Source organism: Clytia hemisphaerica, unplaced genomic scaffold (genome assembly GCF_902728285.1).
Source record: "Clytia hemisphaerica strain Z4C2 unplaced genomic scaffold, Clytia hemisphaerica genome assembly, whole genome shotgun sequence".
In the NCBI taxonomy this organism is placed as follows: Eukaryota; Metazoa; Cnidaria; class Hydrozoa; order Leptothecata; family Clytiidae; genus Clytia; species Clytia hemisphaerica.
In genome coordinates this window covers 349,306-368,515 of record NW_027103758.1, presented here as the reverse complement: position 1 = coordinate 368,515, position 19,210 = coordinate 349,306, and the positions used below count along the sequence as shown (strand labels likewise).

Sequence of the window (19,210 nt, the reverse complement as noted above, 5' to 3'; positions counted from 1 at the left end):
TTTCTTTATTCCTAGCGATCGAAGATGGAGGGGGTGGGTTTTGCAATTACACATCAATCATTCTAAACCACAGGAAAAAATCCCACCCCGAAAATGGCAATTTTACATCCCGAGAAATTCCAGGCCTGGGAAGTGCCCATTTTCGGGGAGGGAAAGTTTGCATAAAAATTTTCCCAGGGTTGTAAAATGGCAAAAATTACCCGCGAAATTTAATCTAAATATGTAATCGTTAAAAAATCTCAGGGCTAAAAAATCACACCCCGAAAATGGCCATTTCCCAGGCCTGGGATTTGAAGATTTTTTCCTGTGTTAATAACCTTTGCATGTGAAATGTGAAATTTTCGAGAGTGAGTTTTGCCATGTAAAAGTGAGACGACCACATGCATGTAAAAATGCGATTTCCAATTAATTCGTCGATTTTTAAATTTCGGGGTGTAAAGTTGCATTTTTACATGCATGGGTTTTTAAAATCTGAAAAATAAAATTTTTACACGCGCATGATTTCGAATTTTTGGGACGGGCAGGTCTAAAACGCCTAATACCTACTACTTAATACTTACTACTTAATACTTAATACTGACTACCTAATCCGTTTGGATACTTTACAGACCAGAACTTCCAGGCCCTGACTCTCCTTCGCATGTTCGAAATCTCTAAGTTTTGTGAAATTTGAATGTCAACACATAAGTCTTTGCTTTATATTTATCTAAAGTCTTTCAATGTGTTATCTAAAAGAATATTTAAATATTTGCATTGAAGTAAATATTTTCTTCGCCCCCCATATAAGTACAAAGCAAAAGGTAATTATCTTAGTTTTTTTCTTTTTCCTGCTCTCTTATGACTTTGATCTAATTATAAGAAAACATATGTAAATATTCAAATCAATTATTCTTATACACCCCTGTCTCCTTTATAAAGATCCAATCGGCTAAAACGTTATTTAAACGCTCTTCGAAATTAAATATAGGTCATTAATTGTATCCTTTTGTATTATCTGCATCATATGGAGCAGTGTCATAGTACTTCTTGAGATTGGCTCGTAGGGCTTTATATTCAATAACTATAATAATATTTTTGTCAGATAATGTCACTTTGTCAATAATAGGCAAAAGTTCAATGAGCACCTCCAAAAATCTCTCTTTTAGCATTTTCTACTAGAAATTTCTATCTAGTGATATTTAAAGCATCTTATTCAGCACATTAATAATTCTTACTATAATGAAGTTTAGGCTCGAAAGGGTCATTTGTAAATCAGGTTTGTAATAAAATCAAGTCATGTCTAAATATTCTCTGCCATCTACTTCAGTTACGTCTGCTCCAATGAAACAGGGGCATACTTACTTATTTTAAATTTTCAGATCGACTGATTCTTATAAATAAAGCTAATATGAGCTAACGAAATATTTTTCTCCTACGAAAAAGTGTGTCTCGACAAAATGTGTGTAGTCTGTAAACTTTATAGAAAAAGCGCGGGAAAATAAAGTGAAGAGCAAAAAAGAGAGAAAATACTTTCATGTCTTCAAAACGTTATAAGACAAAAAGTTGAAATTTTTTTAGCACCAAATTTTCAGATTAGGCCGAATTGGGCATGCTGATTATTTTAAAGGTATTTTCGAGCAATTTTGAGGTATATACAGTAAATATTAAGTATTAGGTAGTAAGTATTAAGTAGTAGGTATTAGGCGTTTTAGACCTGCCCTTTTTGGGACTGTGACTTGCCATCTAAGAGGCCCCCCCAGCGGACCTAAATTTCACGCATTCACGCAAAAAATTTTCGCAATTCACGCATTCACGCAAGTTTTTCTCGAAATTCACGCAAACCCAATTTTTTGGGGAATCGGGAAAATTTTCGGAAAAAATCGGGGAAAATGTCAAAAATAGAGGTCTTGCACATTTCGCTAAGTTACGTAATTTACGTAATTTTTCCGCCACTATGGAGTAAAACGTTCGATTTGCATAAAAAAGTATGACAAGGCTGTACTCGAGATATTATTCGACAGGATCTGGTCATGCACTTGAGAAAAACTTAACTCAATAGTGATTTTTTTCCTGTAGACCTGACTATAAAACACCGTGGTTGGTAGCGTCATAAGAAGCCCCCAAATAGAAAGCGTTACGTAATTACGTAATTATGCTTATTATAATTTTTCAACTTTAATCACATGCCATCACGCAAAATATTTGATTCTTCTAACTTGTCACGATCGTTTGGAAAAGGTGAAGCTTCTGCAGTTAACGTATCGCGATAGTAAGTGAAAAGATATGCGCCGCAGGCGAATTTTTGTACAAAAAAAAGCTTAAACATTATCAAAAATAGGTCAAACAAACTCGAGTATGACACCATGATGCTTAGCTCAGGGGTAAGGAGGCGCAACCATGGTTTACGCAGAAAGGAAATTTTTGCATTTCTGTCACTCGCGTTTGGCTAAAAATGCTCTGTTTAACACCATTGAAAAAAATGTAGTCTAAATTCGTTAGAGGCAAGGTACGATCGCTTGATAGCTTGTAAAATGAGGTAAAAGAATGAACATTTGTTGCGAGCGAAGCGATCAAAAAAATCAAAAAGAAAGGTTTTAATCAGGGCTCGCGAATTAATTTCCTAACGTGGAAGGGCCGAAAACATAGTGACTAAGGAGGCGCAACCATGTTTTGCGCCGACAGGAGAAAATTTCTATTTTAACCCTATGATGTGCTTAAATACGACTCCATTTCTGACAAATTTTGCCAAGAAATCAGGTTATCGAAATTCTACATCATGGGTAAAATTTTCTTTGAAATAAGTTTCTTTTTATTTGCAAAAACGTGGTGAAGTCATGGCCACCTCCAGCCCCAGTGACTCTGGCCCTGGCCCTGGCCCTGGATCACTCATCATGCATAACTATGGTTTTATCTTAAACAACACTTTCAAGGGGGCAAATTAGAGTTATTTAAGATTCGAGGGCCAATACATGTTTGGCCCGAGCGAAAAAATCTGGAAATTTAAGGTGTCTAGATTGCTAGAAAGCGTATCTAAATCATGAATCGTTTTATAAAATAGAGGATTTGAAAGTTGCTGATTTTTTGTGCACCTTCACCTGGCATCCCTTGAATTTGGGATAGGTGCGCACCTTGGGGTTTTCTACAAACTGTGAAAAGGAAAAATTCACGCATTCACGCAAAAAACAGGGCAGATTCACGCATTCACGCAATAGAAATATGGATTTTCACGTTCACGCAAGTTTTTTTCAATTCACGCATTCACGCAATTTTTTTTTCGATTTTCACGCATTCACGCAACCAAAAAGGCCCATTCACGCATTCACGCAAACCGCTGGGGGGGGCCCATCTAAAAATGAGATAGCTACTTAGGCTCTCGTTTTATGGGATTTCGAAATGGTTGGTAAGCCTAAGGGACTTAGAGAAGATTTTTGTGTCTTTTTTTTTTTTTTTTGGTGCATTTTTATTTCTTGAGCTCTTTCTACATATGGGAATCCGAAAAATAGCCTTTTTATATGTATGGGATTCAATCTTCTGATTTTTCTGAAAATTCAAACTCGCCCTGAAAATTGCCATTTCACATGGATAGGATTTAATGCGCATGCGTAAAATGGAAAAACAAGTAAATCTTTAACATTCATAAAGTGCTTACTTTGCCTCTTTGTGCAGTTTACAAAAATAAAAGTCTTAAAGCATAAAAATACATCCCTGAGAAATTCTTATTTTACGCATGCACATTAAATCCTATCCATGTGAAATGGCAATTTTCAGGGCGAGTTTTAATTTTCAGAAAAATCAGGAGATTGAATCCCATACATATAAAAAGGCTATTTTCCACCCCGAAAATTCCATGCATGTAAAACTATACTTACTAACCTTGATATTCAGAAAAATTTTCTTTGGTATACCAACCCCTTTTTAGTAACTGTCATTTTTTTTAGGAAAAAAAGGAACCCTACCCCTATTTAGAAGCAGGCTACCAAGGAAAATATGGCTACATAACCCTTGAAAAATTACTTGCAATACCTAGCAGCCAATTTCACCTCACCAAAATGTGGGAGAGCACAAACTCTAGCAAGTTTTTTTTGCGACAATTCTCTTTCAAAATTAGAAAATAAAAGAATGTTTCCCGATTTTTTGATGATGAATTTTTACTTGATTTATTCAAAAAATGTCAAAGTTCAGTATCGGTTACCAGCTTGAAATGAATGATATACCCATCACCCATCAGTATGTAGTACTGGGTGCTAACTTTTTTTCTGATTCAAAATTAGACACCACCACCCGGCTAAGGGTCATATCTTATGATGAAGTCTATCGTTGGTGACGTGATCAGTTTGCACGTAAAATAGGATTCATATGTTCAAAACAGGGTCTAAAATTTTCGACTTTATTTATTATAATTCGAAACTATTCATAAATCCTTCTTTATATGGCAAATTAGGGGTGAGAGAGTAGAATATGAAGTTCTTTCCTTGTTATTTTCATTATTTCATAATTCATTTATAGATTACATATTATAAGTTGATAAAAAATTTCCCAACCTATCCGAATGCCCAAGTTAACTCTTCTCGAAAAACAAGATGCATGTTAAGTTCTACAAAATTAAAAACACTTTTCACCCAAACATATTGAGGTAGTGAAGATCCACCATTTAAACTTACATATCAAAATTTCAAAATAAATACCTAATGTGACGAGAGGCAAGCAGGAGCTTTTGATATATCAAAAAATATAATACAATATTAGAGGAGATTTTATCTAAAAATGTAAAATTTTCGATTTTTGTTAATTGGATCATGATCGAGTGTATTTTCCCCAGATGTGAAGCATGAAGACAGATGCGATAAATAATAAGCTCATTACTAGCACTGGAACTGGTCCGCTAAAATGAAAAAAAAAGAAAGCAATATTGAAAAATCATGTGATACTGTAACTCAAAGTCCCGCTATTCTGCCTATACGGCAAACTTGTACTTATACGTTGTACTTGACCAGAAATAATAACGTTGGCACTGGGTATAAAGCCTTTTTGTATTGTATCGTCTCAATAATAATTCACACAAAGCTTTCTTACTAAGACATTTACTAAGTCTTTCCTTGAATACATTAAAAAAGCTTACACTTTGATTCCAGGTGAGTCTTCAGTATAAAATCTCCACATGTTTGGTTGGCCACCACCTCCACCTGCACGTCGAGTTACTGTCGTTGATGAAGCAGCTTTGCGGTTCCTGACCGTACCAGCTTTTGGGCTGGATGCTTTGCTGGGGGCTTTTCCAGCTCCGACATTAGTGGCTGATGCAGATTGAGTCTAAACACAAACAAATGTTTAATAGTCATTTTCCTGTTTACGTTACAACTCGGAATGGTGTCAGAAAAAAACTTTATTCATCATTTACTAATACAGTGGACGCTCTCTAATTCGACGTTCTATTATTCGATAGGCTCCCTTATTTGAAAGTAAATTAAAATGATTTTGATGAAGATTTTAAACCCTTTTGAAACCATCCGTTTCAAAATTTATGTGTTACTGAAAAATGCTTTTAATCATGTAACGTCTATTGCGATTGCCAATTTTAAAATAAAATTTGATAGGTCGATTTTTAACGTTTTCGGGCACTTTCTGAAAGTAAGTTTTTTATTCAATTGAGCATAACTCTTGATCTAATGAACCGAATTTAATAAATGACCCATCAAAATTTAAGTTAATCTTTCTTCTTTCCAATAAAATAGGAGTGGTTCTCTTAAAATTTTTAGATTTCGAGAAAATCAGTTTCAAAGAGAGAAACTTTTTTGTGGCGCACCCGGTACATGAACCCAATTCAAGCAGTTTTTCAGTTGAATTGTTTCCCCAGCTATTTTTTCCACTTCTCCTGTTTAGAGGCCTAATTTCCATCCAAGATTACTCCATTTTAGCCGCATTTTTAAAGGAAAACATCCGGTTGCGTATTTAGAGATTTTCTCTTTTTTTGAAGGAAAATGAGTTTTAATAATTAAAAGAATTGTTTTTATCTTTTTTTATATCCAAACTACCTTAAAAGAAGAAATTTTGGCGGAAAGAAAATTTGGCGGATTTGGTGGATTTGGCCAGAATCCGCCAAATTAAGTTCCCGCCAAAGTTTTTTTTTCGGCCATCTGCCAAATTAAATTCCCGCCAAATTAAACTTTTTGAAAATATGATCTCTTTTAAGGTGTGTTTGCATTTTTTTGCTGTTTTTACGCCATTTTAAGGATAAATTTTTCAGTAAACGCCAAATTAAATTCCCGCCAAATTTAGTTTTTTCGTCCATCTGCCAAATTAAATTCCCTCTAAAAAACTTTTTCGGTCATCCGCCAAATTAAATTCCCGCCAAAATTTCTTCCTTTAAGGTAGTCACTATTCCTTTACTTTTCAAGACTTTGGAAGTTCTAAATTCCAAGTCTAATCATGTAAAATATTGTAACTTTGTTTTTACATTGTTTTTCTTTGTCAAAAACACTTGATCACAGGGTGTCCCAGAAAATCATATTAGGAAAGAAAGATGTGAAATTCAAAGAGCTCAAAAAATGCACCTTTCTTCATGATTGTTTTTGAGGGGTCTATGCTTTGCTTTTGCTTTGATTATGTGTTACACACTTTTTTAAATAAGAATATCTTCTATAAAAATATCAGGGTGAAAATTGGCCAAATCGTTTGAATACCCTAAGAATACCCTCTAGGCCTAGGGTGAATTTCAATCAGTCAATAAGAATAAAACTGTCATTTTTCAAAAAATGGGAAAACAAAAGTGACACAAATTAATTAACAAAAGAGATACCTTAAGGGAACTTATTTTGGTAGGAACTGATTTTGGCGAATTTGGCGAATTTAGGCAAAATTCTCCAAATTAGTTCACGCCAAAATTAAATATTTTGCTCACTCGGCAAAATAAGTTCCCGCCAAAATTAAACTTTTTGTTTCCTTGCCTAAATAACCCCTGAAATTCATGAAAATTGCTCAAAATAAGGCAAAATAGAACAGATTTACGCTGTCATTCACCAAAATTAGTTCCCACCAAAATTAAAAAAATTCACTATTCGCCAAAATAAGTTCCCGCCAAAATTAAATTTTTTAAAGATTTTCACCGCTCGCCAAAATTAGTTCCCTTAAGGTAGTTTAGAATCACTCACATAAGCTGTCTAGGAAGAAAATTTTTCTCTGAAATAATAAGAATACGTTAAGAATACTTGACCCTCAGTCAAAGTATATTATTCTTATAAAAAAAAGTGTGTATGTATTGACCAAAACAATGGCAAAACTTGCAGATCAAAAGATTCTTAGATGTCAAAAGAAGGAAAAGCCTGAGTTAGTCTATTTATTGTATTCATAACAAGAAGCAAGACAATTTTTCAAAGGTGTTTTATTAAACGTATGCGTAGACATGGCCTTTTTACTATAACGATTTTGATAGCAACAAATAGATAGTAGATGAAACACTAAAATTCTTCAATTAAAAATTGCCAACGTAGTTGTGATATTCTCATCCTACTTTTTTTGACTTTTAATTTCTACGTTACCTGCTCAGTTCCAAGCAGCAGCAAAGGCACTGTACATTTTTGTTAAAAATTTATGTGGCCGCAATTAAAGAAAATTGTAACAGCACTCATAAAAAATCTTATCTTATCTTTTTTTACTGTTTTTTTTGCCTAGAAGATATAGCAAACATAGTAAGTATATATAAGCAGACTGTGCAATGGTAAAAAAATTCTGCAATGGTAACTTTTGGAACATTTTAAAAGTAGCCATTTAAAGGGACATTAAAGTAGTAAAATACAAACATTGCGCGAACCACGTGTCATTAGAGAGAACAATTAAAATTACGTGTCCAAAACAAACTTGTAAAATAATTGAACAATCAAAATTAGCCATATTTGGTTTGATTTTTTATTTTGACATGTGACATTTGTTTTGATTTTGTATCCGCTGCATACAGTTTGTTTACAAATTTTGCATATACTGTTATGTCCCTTTAACATTTTTTTGAGTCTTGTTCAAAAATATTTTATAGATATCGCCTTTTCAAATTTCCATTAGGACATAATTTAGCAGATGACATCCAAATCTGCGAAAATCCTGCAAAAAGTTATCCCATTAAAGACAAGTATGTCATCTTTTTTGTCAATCTAGGAATGTCTTATTCAAATAGGAATACATTATCAATAAGTTTACATTGAGTCGATTTATTTTTGAATGTATATTATAGGGCTGCAAATAAATATATTTAGTCAATCGGACATCATGTCTGACAGAAATGAAATCCTGTCGGTCATTCAGTGAAGAAAGCGAATTGATAAAAGGGGTCTTAGAAACAAGAAAGTTACAAAGAAAGCAAGTCGACAAAAGTGATTTTAGAAATTCCCTTAAAATTTACGAATTACGCGAGTTGATAAATGTGATCATAGAAACAACCGTTAATGAAGTTACCGAGACCGCAGTCAATTAAAGTAAACTTTAGAAACACTCTTGAAAGCTACAAAGTAAGAGACAGGGGTGTAAGAGATTTATTTCCAACTCTCAAATTAATGGTTTATTCCTCTTTTCATTCTGACATCATGAACGAAACAAAATATTTTCAGTCGATCAATTGGCTTTTCAGTTGGACATTGACCAATGACAGACGCTTATTTGCAGCCCTGATATTATCATTATTATTGCAAATCAATAATCTAAAGTTTCTCGTGTTACCAAAATATTTCTTTGTCAAAAAAAGTGTAAACTTTTGGGAATGACCCTAATAAATATAAATACTCGAATGGAAAAGTTTCTGGTTCTAAAAAAAATTTGTACATTTTGCCTTTTCTTGTTTTGTACTGTAACTTTGTGTAATGCCGACATACCTTGTCTAATTTTGTCATAGCAACTATTTGGTCTGCAAAGTAGTTAGGGTGATTTTTTTAAAACAGCTTTCTCAGAAGGATTTATCTATAAACATTTAAAAGACCAGACAGTTGCATGCTATGGCAGAATTAAACAAGGCATGTCGGGATTACATGAAGTTACGGTAATAAACAAAAGAAAAAAAGACCCTGCCAGCCAGAATTTCCCTGAGTTAAGATTCCACTTTCGGCATAAGATTGAAAGGGGTTTCTGTGTTGAGATTGGTCTACACACTCCCTAACACTTTGCACTTTTTCAACTAGGCAAAGTTAGTTTTGTTTGTTTATTTTCTTCTTCTAGAAATTACAGTGGAACTTTTCATGGGGGTTTCAGGGGGTACCTGATTCTGCAATTCCGCTAATTTTTTCTCCAATTTCCATCAAACTGTCTAAAATTGAACCAAAATTCAGCCACCGAAAATTCCTTTGAAATAGGGATGTCGAGCCTTACGCGTGAGGCAGTAACAAAACATAGATTTTCGAAAAAAAATATTCAAGCTTACATATCTCAAGGAAGGAAACCTCTTTTAACATAAGTATTTTTTCCAAAGTGTAGAGAATTTATTCAGCTTTCTTTTGCAGAAAAAATCAGCACATCATGTCTTCATGTTCCTTCAAAATTTGAAAATGAGTACTCGCGGGTGAGTTTTTTCAAACTTCTTGTTCGCGGCACGGCAAAATTTTTTATCCGGGGGCTCTAAAATCCAAAGCGCTAGCCACCCGAAACAGCTATCGACCTGGAATTTTTTGCATCGTTCCCGGCAATAGTTTAGCTTTTGAGACGTACCACGTTCGTTGGTTGGAGCAACGTATATTTTTCAGGAAGTCAAATTATGTACTTAAAATGCGTTTTTTTCATTGAAAAAATCAAATTTTTTTAACGAACGTGAATTTTTTAGAAAGAACAATGTTTTTTCTTTTCAAATGTGAAAAAAGTAAGAATCAAGTTGTTTCCGGTGGCAAGCGCTAAGAAGGGAAAGATTATGGTGTAATTACCCCCGTTTCAGCTACATCTATGGAAAATAAAACTCGCACCAAGCCTCCAGCGCGGAATTTTTCATAAAACACTTTCGCTTTTGGTGCCGTAATGAAGGTACAAAATGGCTGGCGATGCGTGCACGAAAATGCTTGAAAAATTGAACTTCAAAATGTAATATCTTTGGAACTTTAAAGAATTGGAAGGTAAATGACCCCTCTCATTTTTCTTCTGATGGTTATGGCTTTCCATTAAACTTGGTTTGGTATTCTGCAAGTAAGTTTGAAATTTCCTCTGACCACCCTATTTGAAATTCAAGATTTTTGTCAAAAATTCCGCAAATTTTGAATATTTTTTGCCAATTCTGAAATTCCACAAAACTTTTTGCTAAATTCCGTTCTTCCCCACTAAAATTGTCTAGCTAATTTTAGAGAGAGAGAGACGATGGTAATAATTTTACTGTGAAAAGTTAATCTAGTGAAAAAAGCTACAAAAAAAAATATTTTGTGAAACACAAAACTGTTTGGCTTATTTTCTTCTATTCCTTTTCATATCAATTGCACAAATAAAATACGAAGTACTAAAAGGCCTTTAGAATTAAAATGCAAAGGAAAATCCAGAAAAAAATCCTTACCATTTTGATTTGTTTCTCGTCTCGTGTAGTAGTGTCGTGGCTCTGTTCTGGGATCAAGTGTTGAAGATTTTCAGTGCAACGTCAGAGGAACTGATTGAGCCATTTTACTTTCGAATTCTATACGCGGTCAATTTTGCGAGAAGCGATATAGATAAATTTTCTCTATGTGCGTGTGACCAAGCCATTTGTTATGATGTTTCATCTTGATCATCCAAAATGGAGAAAGGAGTGAGGGGGCTTAGTAAAAAAATAATTTCAAACAAAATTATGTGAAAAACTTCTTTATTCATATTTCGAAAACCTTATTTTATTATAATTATAAATTTTTTATTTTCTATATCTTACAATTTCAAAAAACTAAGAAAATATTTCTATGAACAGAATATTCAAACCCCCCGGAAACCCCCTTTGTAAGTTTTAGAACATTTTTGTCTTGATTATCTGACTTCTAGGAATTCTAGTAAAGCGAGTGCCACCAAAGCGGAACAAAGTGAAAAGGAAAGTGTTTCGTTTCAGTTTTCTTTGCTTTTTTGGCTAATCAGTTCAAGTTGGAAAACGTAAGATACAAACCTCCGAAATGTGATCCTTATCTCTGATCCCGTCTTTCTCTTTTCTGACTGTCTGAGTTTCCGTAGATACTAAACCCCGAAACGGGTGGGAAACTAGTGGAAACGAATGTGAACGGGTGGAAACGAGTGGTGAAACGAGTGGAAACGAGTGGCGAAACGGGTGGAAACGAATGAAAAACAACTGGAAACACATGAAAACGAGTGGAAACGAGTGCTAGGGGTTCATATCAAACTAATAAATTTTTTTCAAATGCCTCTTAAAACATTGTTAAAAACAGAACGCTGCTTTGATAACAGAATGGAAGCAATTTTCTTTTTGGTAGTAAGTAAGCAGCTTATTTTCATTTGAAACCAAATCCAGTATTTCAGATACTTTTGTGTTTTGATGTTATATGTTTTTTATAGTTGGATTTTTTATGACAAAGAAACATGGTTGTTGCTGCAAAGCATATATTCTTGATATTTCCTTAGGATGTGAATGATCACTGCAAAGTCTTTTTAATATAAGGGAAGGTTTTTTCCTAATAAGACCTGTCTGTACTGTGTTGCTTGCTTCCAATTTTTAAAACCTTCCTTTTATTTTTATCAAAGGGTGTACATAAACCTTCCTTTTCTGGGCGTCCTTTTGTGTATCTGGACCATTACATTGAATAAAGCCCTCGGAAAAGCCCTCCAATCGATCTGGTATAATTTTCGCACCACAATGAAAATTAGAGAGTTTGTAAAAGGAAGATTTTAGCTTTTTGCATTCCAAACTATAACACCAACTACAGTGTTTGTTTACTTCCAGCGAGAGCGACCAATCTTGGCTTGTTTACGGTGTTTGTCAGGAAAGATGAAGTCTTGTAAGCGGTAAGTTTTTTAATATATTTTAGATCACATTTTTTATCCCAATCGAAATAAAGCTTTTCTCTAATTGGAATTCGTTTGGGAAAAAACACACAACAATTTGTGTGCCATTTACTTCTCTGAAATAATAAAAAACTACCAGAGTTTGTTTGGCAATGGTTTGTTTCAATTCGAGTTAACTATTGAGGCAAGGTGAAGCGTGAGGCTGCAGATCAAATCTGTGTTTTGACTGGACTCGCCAACCTTTATGATTATAAAGGTACAGTCTGTTTAATGCAACAATACTCTTTTTAATAAATTCAAAATCCCATGAGTGTGCTGTTATATTGCTTTTCACTTTGTATAAAATTGTATCTTTAAACTCTTTGATGTTCATTATTTGTTCGCGTAATTTAACTTCGTGAAAGAGCAATGCAAAACGATTTTGCGAAAAGGCCGAAAATTCGCGAAAACGTGTCAAGTATATTTTGTTCAAATTTCGACCTGTTCGTGTACAAAAAAGGTGGTAAAAAAGATGGAATTTTCAATTTTGTTTTAACGGGACTGAATAAAATTAGTTTTAACGATTTTTAGTGGGAAATATTGTTTTCGGTGAGCAAAAAGTAACGAAAATTTGTTTATTTGTTTATCCAAACATCATTTTTATACTTCTTAATACAATATATTTTCGCCAAAACTTAAAGGTCCATCAAGTATATGGCACCAATCACCATTAGAACCTGAATAGAACGCGAATGCCAAATTATCTTTACCCCCTAGCACTCGTTTCCACTCGTTTTCATGTGTTTCCAGCTGTTTTTCATTCGTTTCCACCCGTTTCACCACTCGTTTCCACTCGTTTCACCATTCGTTTCCACCCGTTTGCATTCGTTTCCACTAGTTTCCCACCCGTTTCGGTGTTTAGTATCTACGCTGAGTTTCTGACTTTCTCATTTCTGACTGAGTTTTCATACCTGTCAATCATTTGACCATCAATTTCGACCAGTCTAATTTTCGCACCGAGTGGGATTCGAACCACCACCAAAGAAAGACCTTCGGATTCGGAAGCCAGCACTATATCCCTTGAGCCATCGCCGCACAGCAAATTACGCAATTCATAACATTTTATACCAAACTGGCAAAATACGGGGGTAATGTTATTATAATATGGGTAAAAGTACCCCTTTTTTAAACCTGACTGAAATTCGAGCCGTTACTAGCAACCCTGCGGGGCCCAAGGCGCCGAGTATGCACCCGGCACAGTGACAAGCCGTTACTAGCAACCCTGACCTAAACAATCCCAAACAGCAAAACCCCCGGAAAATTTAAAATGTCGGAATGAGCAATAGCCGATCACATTTTGGAGGTTTGTCTTTTATGTTTTCCGTTCAAGTTTGCTGCTCATCTTCCTCGTCGTGCTTAGCTACTGTCATGGTACTGGTAAGGTTGTTTTATGTGTTTGATATATAGTTTGATTTCATGTGGTTTTCAAAAGGATAATTAGCTGCACAATCTAGAGGTCCCCCCAAATATTTTGGTAATTTAGACAGTTAGTCACACTAGGAAATCTAGCTTTCAGAAAAAACAACATCAGTCATCTACAGGATGTATTTGCACAACAAGGATGAGAGTTACCTGAATCAAGTTTGCAAGACAATTTATTAAAACTTGAAAGTTTGAAACAAATAGCCTATCCGGCGGTGCGCGGATCTAGGTGGGTTCCGCCTCCCCCGTAGATCTTTTTCTTGTGAAGTTGATCTGCAAATTCGTTTTCAAGGTTGGCTTGCCTCAAATTTTTTCATCTATGGCTCAAATTTTAGGCAATTTCTCAAAGATTTTAAAAATGTTAATTTCATTAAAAAGCACCGGGTTATTTTTTCATGAATCCCTTTAGTAGGGTGGTCAGGCCAAAATTTTCCCCTCAAATTTTGAAAACCAAACTAATTTTATTTGAAAGTCCTTACCTTTGTGAGAAAAATGAGGGGTCATTTGTTAAAATTGGTTAAGTAGTTCCAAAGTTATTCCATTTTCAAACCACAAAAAAACCACCTTTTCAAGGAATCGTCTCCCTACCACGCGCAACCAAGAAATGACCTTTGGACAGCACCGAAAAACATTAAAGATGGCGGGTGAATTCTAGCCTTCCGCGTGGCGGGGCGGTAGGAGTTTTGCTGGCACGGTCTGAAAATCGGCCCGATGACTGTTAAACTTTAGCTTATCGCTAATGAGCTGGAAATGATAGCTAAAAACAAATTTCACCACTAGAAAGCTGAAATCCTCAGCTTTCAGATGGTGTATGGTGCTTAAATGAAAAAATCCGCAATCTTGTTAAAAAATCGCAATTTCTTCTTGTTTTTCAAAATTCCAGACGGCCTGTAGATTTTCAAATAAAGCACCTTGTGGTAGATTATAGCCTAATCTTACCCTGGGTTTACTAAAAAAACCGCGATTGAAAAGATGAACCAGCTCAATAGCGACAGCCATTTGTTTCAATGTGGGTCGAGAATTTTCCGGTGCCGTGGTCAGCGCTAAATCGCGTTTTCACCTTGACGTCGAAAAACATGAATATCTTTGGAAAGAAAATAGATACCTGGATGCAGTTTTTTTTACTTGTTTCCCTGATAATTCCTGATTGATTTAAAAAAAGAATGAACAGATTTGGATGATTTAAAGGTAAGTACTAATGCATTGAAGTTCATTTTTGTAAATTCTTCCTCGTTCCGCGCAAAAAATCCCGACGAGTGTGCACCCTACCTTTAGAAGTTTTGCGGCGCATTTTTTTGCTTGAGATGAGAGTCAAGTAAAAGATATAGCGCTTTCACAGCATTAATCTTTGATACGCATTTTGGCGGGACGCTAGTGTGACTAACTGTTAAAGGACCCTGCCGACGCACCGGACGACCCTCGACATGGCCCGAGAATTATCGGGCCTCTTCGGGCCATGTTCGGGCCGAGAGACCCTATCAATTCTTTTGGCCCGAACATGACCCGAGTCATTCGGGCCATGTTCAGGCCATGTCAGGAGATTCCATATTTAAATTGATTCAGCATGTCCAGTCAAACAAAATAGTACAAAATAAGATTTGTCTGTTTTGTTTATATCGCTCAAAAAAACTTTAGGAGCTTCCCATGGACACAATGAAGTATAAGCCTGAAGGGCTAGAAGTCAATCTCTTTGGTAGGATTTGAAGCCAACAAATCCCAGAAATCCTACCAAAGTTGCGCGGCCTTGAGCGGCTCGCCTGGGTTTTACACAAATGACAGATTGAAACTAAAATTTACCGCTAAATTTCGAAAAAAATATCAATCATAAACAAAGGAATTGCTAGATTCAATCTGTCGTCAAAAATGCGGCGCATTTTTTAAGGCTTCACTTTTTCTTGCCTGAGAAAGGTTAGAGATTGAACTCTAGCCCTTCCGGCTTTAAACTCAATGCGTGGACACGCTTCAGTTTAAAACCAGGACCAGTTTACTAGCAAATATTTCCACCCTAAGTATATTTATAACTATGTTTTCATACCAAATAAGACATTTAATATTTATATGAATTTACAACATTCATATATTTAAAATATAATTAAGAGAAACCAAGTTTTTCTCAAAGAAAATGTTAAAAAAATTCAGTCCTGAAATTACACGCCTGTTTAAATCATGTTTTCAAAAATTGGCCCGTGCGTGGCCCCGCGTGTGGCCCGAACACGGCCCAAATTCTCAGGCCAGCTCGGGCCATACTCGGGCTTTACGCGAATTCCAATAAAAGTTTTGGCCCGAGAATTCTCGGGCCATTTCGAGGGTCGTCGCACCGGACTGTCCGGTGCGGTGTATTTGTCCGGTGCAAAAAGTATCCTTTCGCTACACCGGACGCAATAAGTCCGGTGTCAGTCCGGTGTTGCATACAGGGAATTTTGGACACCGGACATTTATGAAACAAAAAATTAAGAAACACAGCCGGACGCACCAGACTGGTCATGTTCGGTGTTTTGATTGTCCGGTGGAAAAAAATATCCTTCTCCGACACCGGACATCCAACTTCCTTAAGTCCGGTGTAGAGATTGTCCGGTGGTAAAAAAAATTCTCATTTTACACCGGACTTTCGCATGTCCGGTGTTCGTTAAGTCCGTGCGCCGGCAGGGTCCTTAATTTAGCCCCCAGGCAGGTTCTTTTAAACCAGACCCGATCAATCGAACTTGTCGAACCAATCGAACAATCAGACTAATCAAACTCCATCGAACGATTAAAGTTTGATTAAAAAAATTAATCGAACCTAATCAAACGCTCACAATTTTTTCAGCAATAGCAGTCCGATTAGTTTGGTCAGTAAAAACTTCGATTAGTTTGATGATATTAAATCCTCATATCTTCCCTCGCTTGAAAAAACTTTATCCTGCCACGCGATTGCCATTTCGACAGTTCCCGGACTTAACAGCTTAACGTTTATTGTACCCAGATATTTGTCTATCCGGAATAAAGTCTGTAGCCTTTCTGTCAGTTCCATCAATATGACCAAAACATTTTGTTCAGCCATCCACACTCTAAGAGAGGCCATCACAGAATGAACTTCCTTATATAGGATGAACCATATTCATGTGTACACTCCATCACAGAGCCTATTTGAGATATTTTACTAACTAGCCCAGAGAAAAATCTTAAACCTTTATTATTTGAATGCATGCCTTTTTAATACTCAAATATAAAAACTTGGTCATTAGTCAAAAAAGTCATTAAAATTGATTAGCCTCTGCGATGGAGTGCAAGGCTGAAAGCCACATGAATATGGTTCATCCTATAAAGGGAAGTTCATTCAATGGTGGCCTATCTTGAAGTGAAGGTGGTTGAACAAAATGTTTTTGGCATATTGATGGAACTGTCTGTTGCGATTTCGCGCGCGGCCGAGTGGCGGAATACTACGCCCCAACAAACCGCCTCTGGCGCTAAAAGGATACAGAGCAATAAGCAAAAAGCTCGTCCCAAAAATTCTGAAAAATGGCAAAAAATGAAGTTTTCAGAATGTAAAAAAAATTTATATAGACATAAAGAATATCATTTCATGAACAATATGTGAAAAAATCAGAGCAGGAACATGCTCCATTGAAAAGTTATGACCAGATTTCCGATTTACGGGCTAAAATCTCTGGAAAGCTCACAAAAATTAAGATTTTTACAAAATGGGCATATGAAGGCTACAAAGTAGTTTACCTTACCAAATGTTTTTAAATATTGATAATTTTGAAGTTACTGAAGAAATTAAGTCATTTCAAATGTCCAATGGAGTTTATTGGGGGTCTAAAATTCTATTGCGCCGTGACGGAAAATCATTTCTAAATAAAATTAAACAAAGCAGAATTTTTTCAGTTTTTAAATGTTTAAAATATTAGACTTATAGGACTGTTGAGAATCACTAAAAGAATTCACCCTAAAACACCAATGTAATTTTTTAGTGTACTTTAAAGTTTGTGTTGCGCCGTGACGGAAAATCCAGGTTGGCGTTTTAAAATTATCTTTTCTCCAAAACTTGTTCATCAATCAACTTGATGTTTATATGACATGTTCAAACAAGCCATCTGGTAATATTTAGCTGCTAAAATTTAATTTTAGACTTATTAATACCTTAGAAATAGCCAAGGGAAAAATACTAACAGATTTTTTTTCAAAAATGTCTCATTCTCATTTTTTTCCAAAAATGTCCATATTTTTTAAACAGTGCTAATTTTTCAGTATATGATTTTTGATCTTCGAAAATACTAGGGATTTATGTTAGGAACAGATCATGCTGATTACCCTCTTAAAATGTGCCATAGGTTATAAAAACTTGAAAAAACATCAATTTTTAGGGTAGGAACCATTTTTGGTTTCCCTACCCGGGTATTTAGGGTCCACCGACTGCTCAAAGGGGCCGCCCTAGGTGTGAATTTTTTCTTTGTCAAAAGATGGTCATGTGACCCCTCATTGGAAAGAGAATTTTATGCAGATTTTAAAAAAGGTCACAAGTAGTGACTAAAAATGAGGTTATAAAAAGTTATGCCTGCTAAAAAATTATGATTTTGTGATTTTCCCTCTAAAAACGCATGTTGAGTATGTTAAGCTCTTACAATCATTTCCCTATCCAAATTGTTATACTTTGATCAATACTTTCAAAAAAATCATACAGAGTTGAGTAAATCAGACTTTTTGTCATAGGATAGCAGTATTTTTTCAAGAGCTCAGTAAGTACATGTATTAAGAAAATGGTACTCAATAAAAACATGACATTCTTGAGCAAACAAATCCAAATCACTTTCAAAAGTTTATAAAACCCTCCAAAGAAGTTAAGGTAATTAAACTTGAATAGGCTGATAAAGTCAAGGAGCAGAAAACTGAAGCCTTTACTGAAAAAGAAAAGGCAAGTTTGAGTGAAGAGTCAAAAAAGTACTCATTATTGGAGACTTATCTCAGGCCCATATAACTCAGAAGAAGAAATTACTTAAGAAGTACGTAGAAACAAACTTGGATGATAAACTTAAGAACAAAATGATGTATAATGAAGTGAAATATGCCAAAATTACATGAATGTCTCTCAAGCAAACAGCTGCAGTCTTTCGTTTGAGAAAAGATTATCGCAACCTCTCCACAGAAGAGTATGTTGAAAACTTGAGCTCTTACCTCAGTATTGCACGTTGATTCTCTTAGACAACTATTGGAGATCTTAGAAATGTTATACATGGAATTGTGGGTAAGAGGGATGATAGTAAATCACTAACACTAGAACTCAATACAACTCTCCTTTACAAGGTCAAGGGAATAAAACAATACAGTCAAAAAACTTGTGATATTGGGGAGCAATAAAGTCCAATGACTTGTGATATTGGGGAGCATGTTATTACCTTTTGGCATGAGGGTATTGGTAATGAGACAAAATGACATTTAGGAGTAGTAGAAAAGGTTCAACCAGTAACAGTTTCATACATGACGCGAACTGATAAAAGCAGACACAACTGGACATTCCCTGAAAAAGTTGAAATAATTAGGACATCTGTCGACAAAGTAATTGCAACTAAAATCAAAGTCCAATATCTTGGAACTGTGAGGATAAGATGCTGTCAAAAATATTTCAATTTCAATTTATTAGGTTTAAAATCTAATAGCAAGGAAGTACCCTTCAAACTCTGTAAAATATCTTTTGGATAGTATAAGGTTTGAGAGATTGACGGACTTCGACTGTTCTTGATTAGAGCAACGAAATCTCTTATTTGTCAAAAAGCTCCTTTATCCTTGGTTTTATAGTTTTTAGATTTTTAAAATGATCCTGTAGATTCAAAATGTATGATATCAGTAGAAAATAAGCACTTATGTTTAT

At 35.2% G+C, this 19,210-nt stretch overlaps 1 protein-coding gene across 1 annotated transcript; it reads right to left on the bottom strand.

Moving 5' to 3' along the window:
- Positions 1-4,438: 4,438 nt before the first annotated feature.
- LOC136805538 (protein transport protein Sec61 subunit beta-like) lies at positions 4,439-10,572 on the bottom strand. Its single transcript, XM_067062107.1, has 3 exons — positions 10,481-10,572; positions 5,099-5,286; positions 4,439-4,861 (listed from the first exon to the last, which is right to left on the bottom strand). Exons 1-3 carry the CDS (start codon positions 10,481-10,483, stop codon positions 4,774-4,776), a joined length of 279 nt encoding a protein of 92 aa, XP_066918208.1. The 5' UTR covers positions 10,484-10,572; the 3' UTR covers positions 4,439-4,773.
- Positions 10,573-19,210: the final 8,638 nt, after the last annotated feature.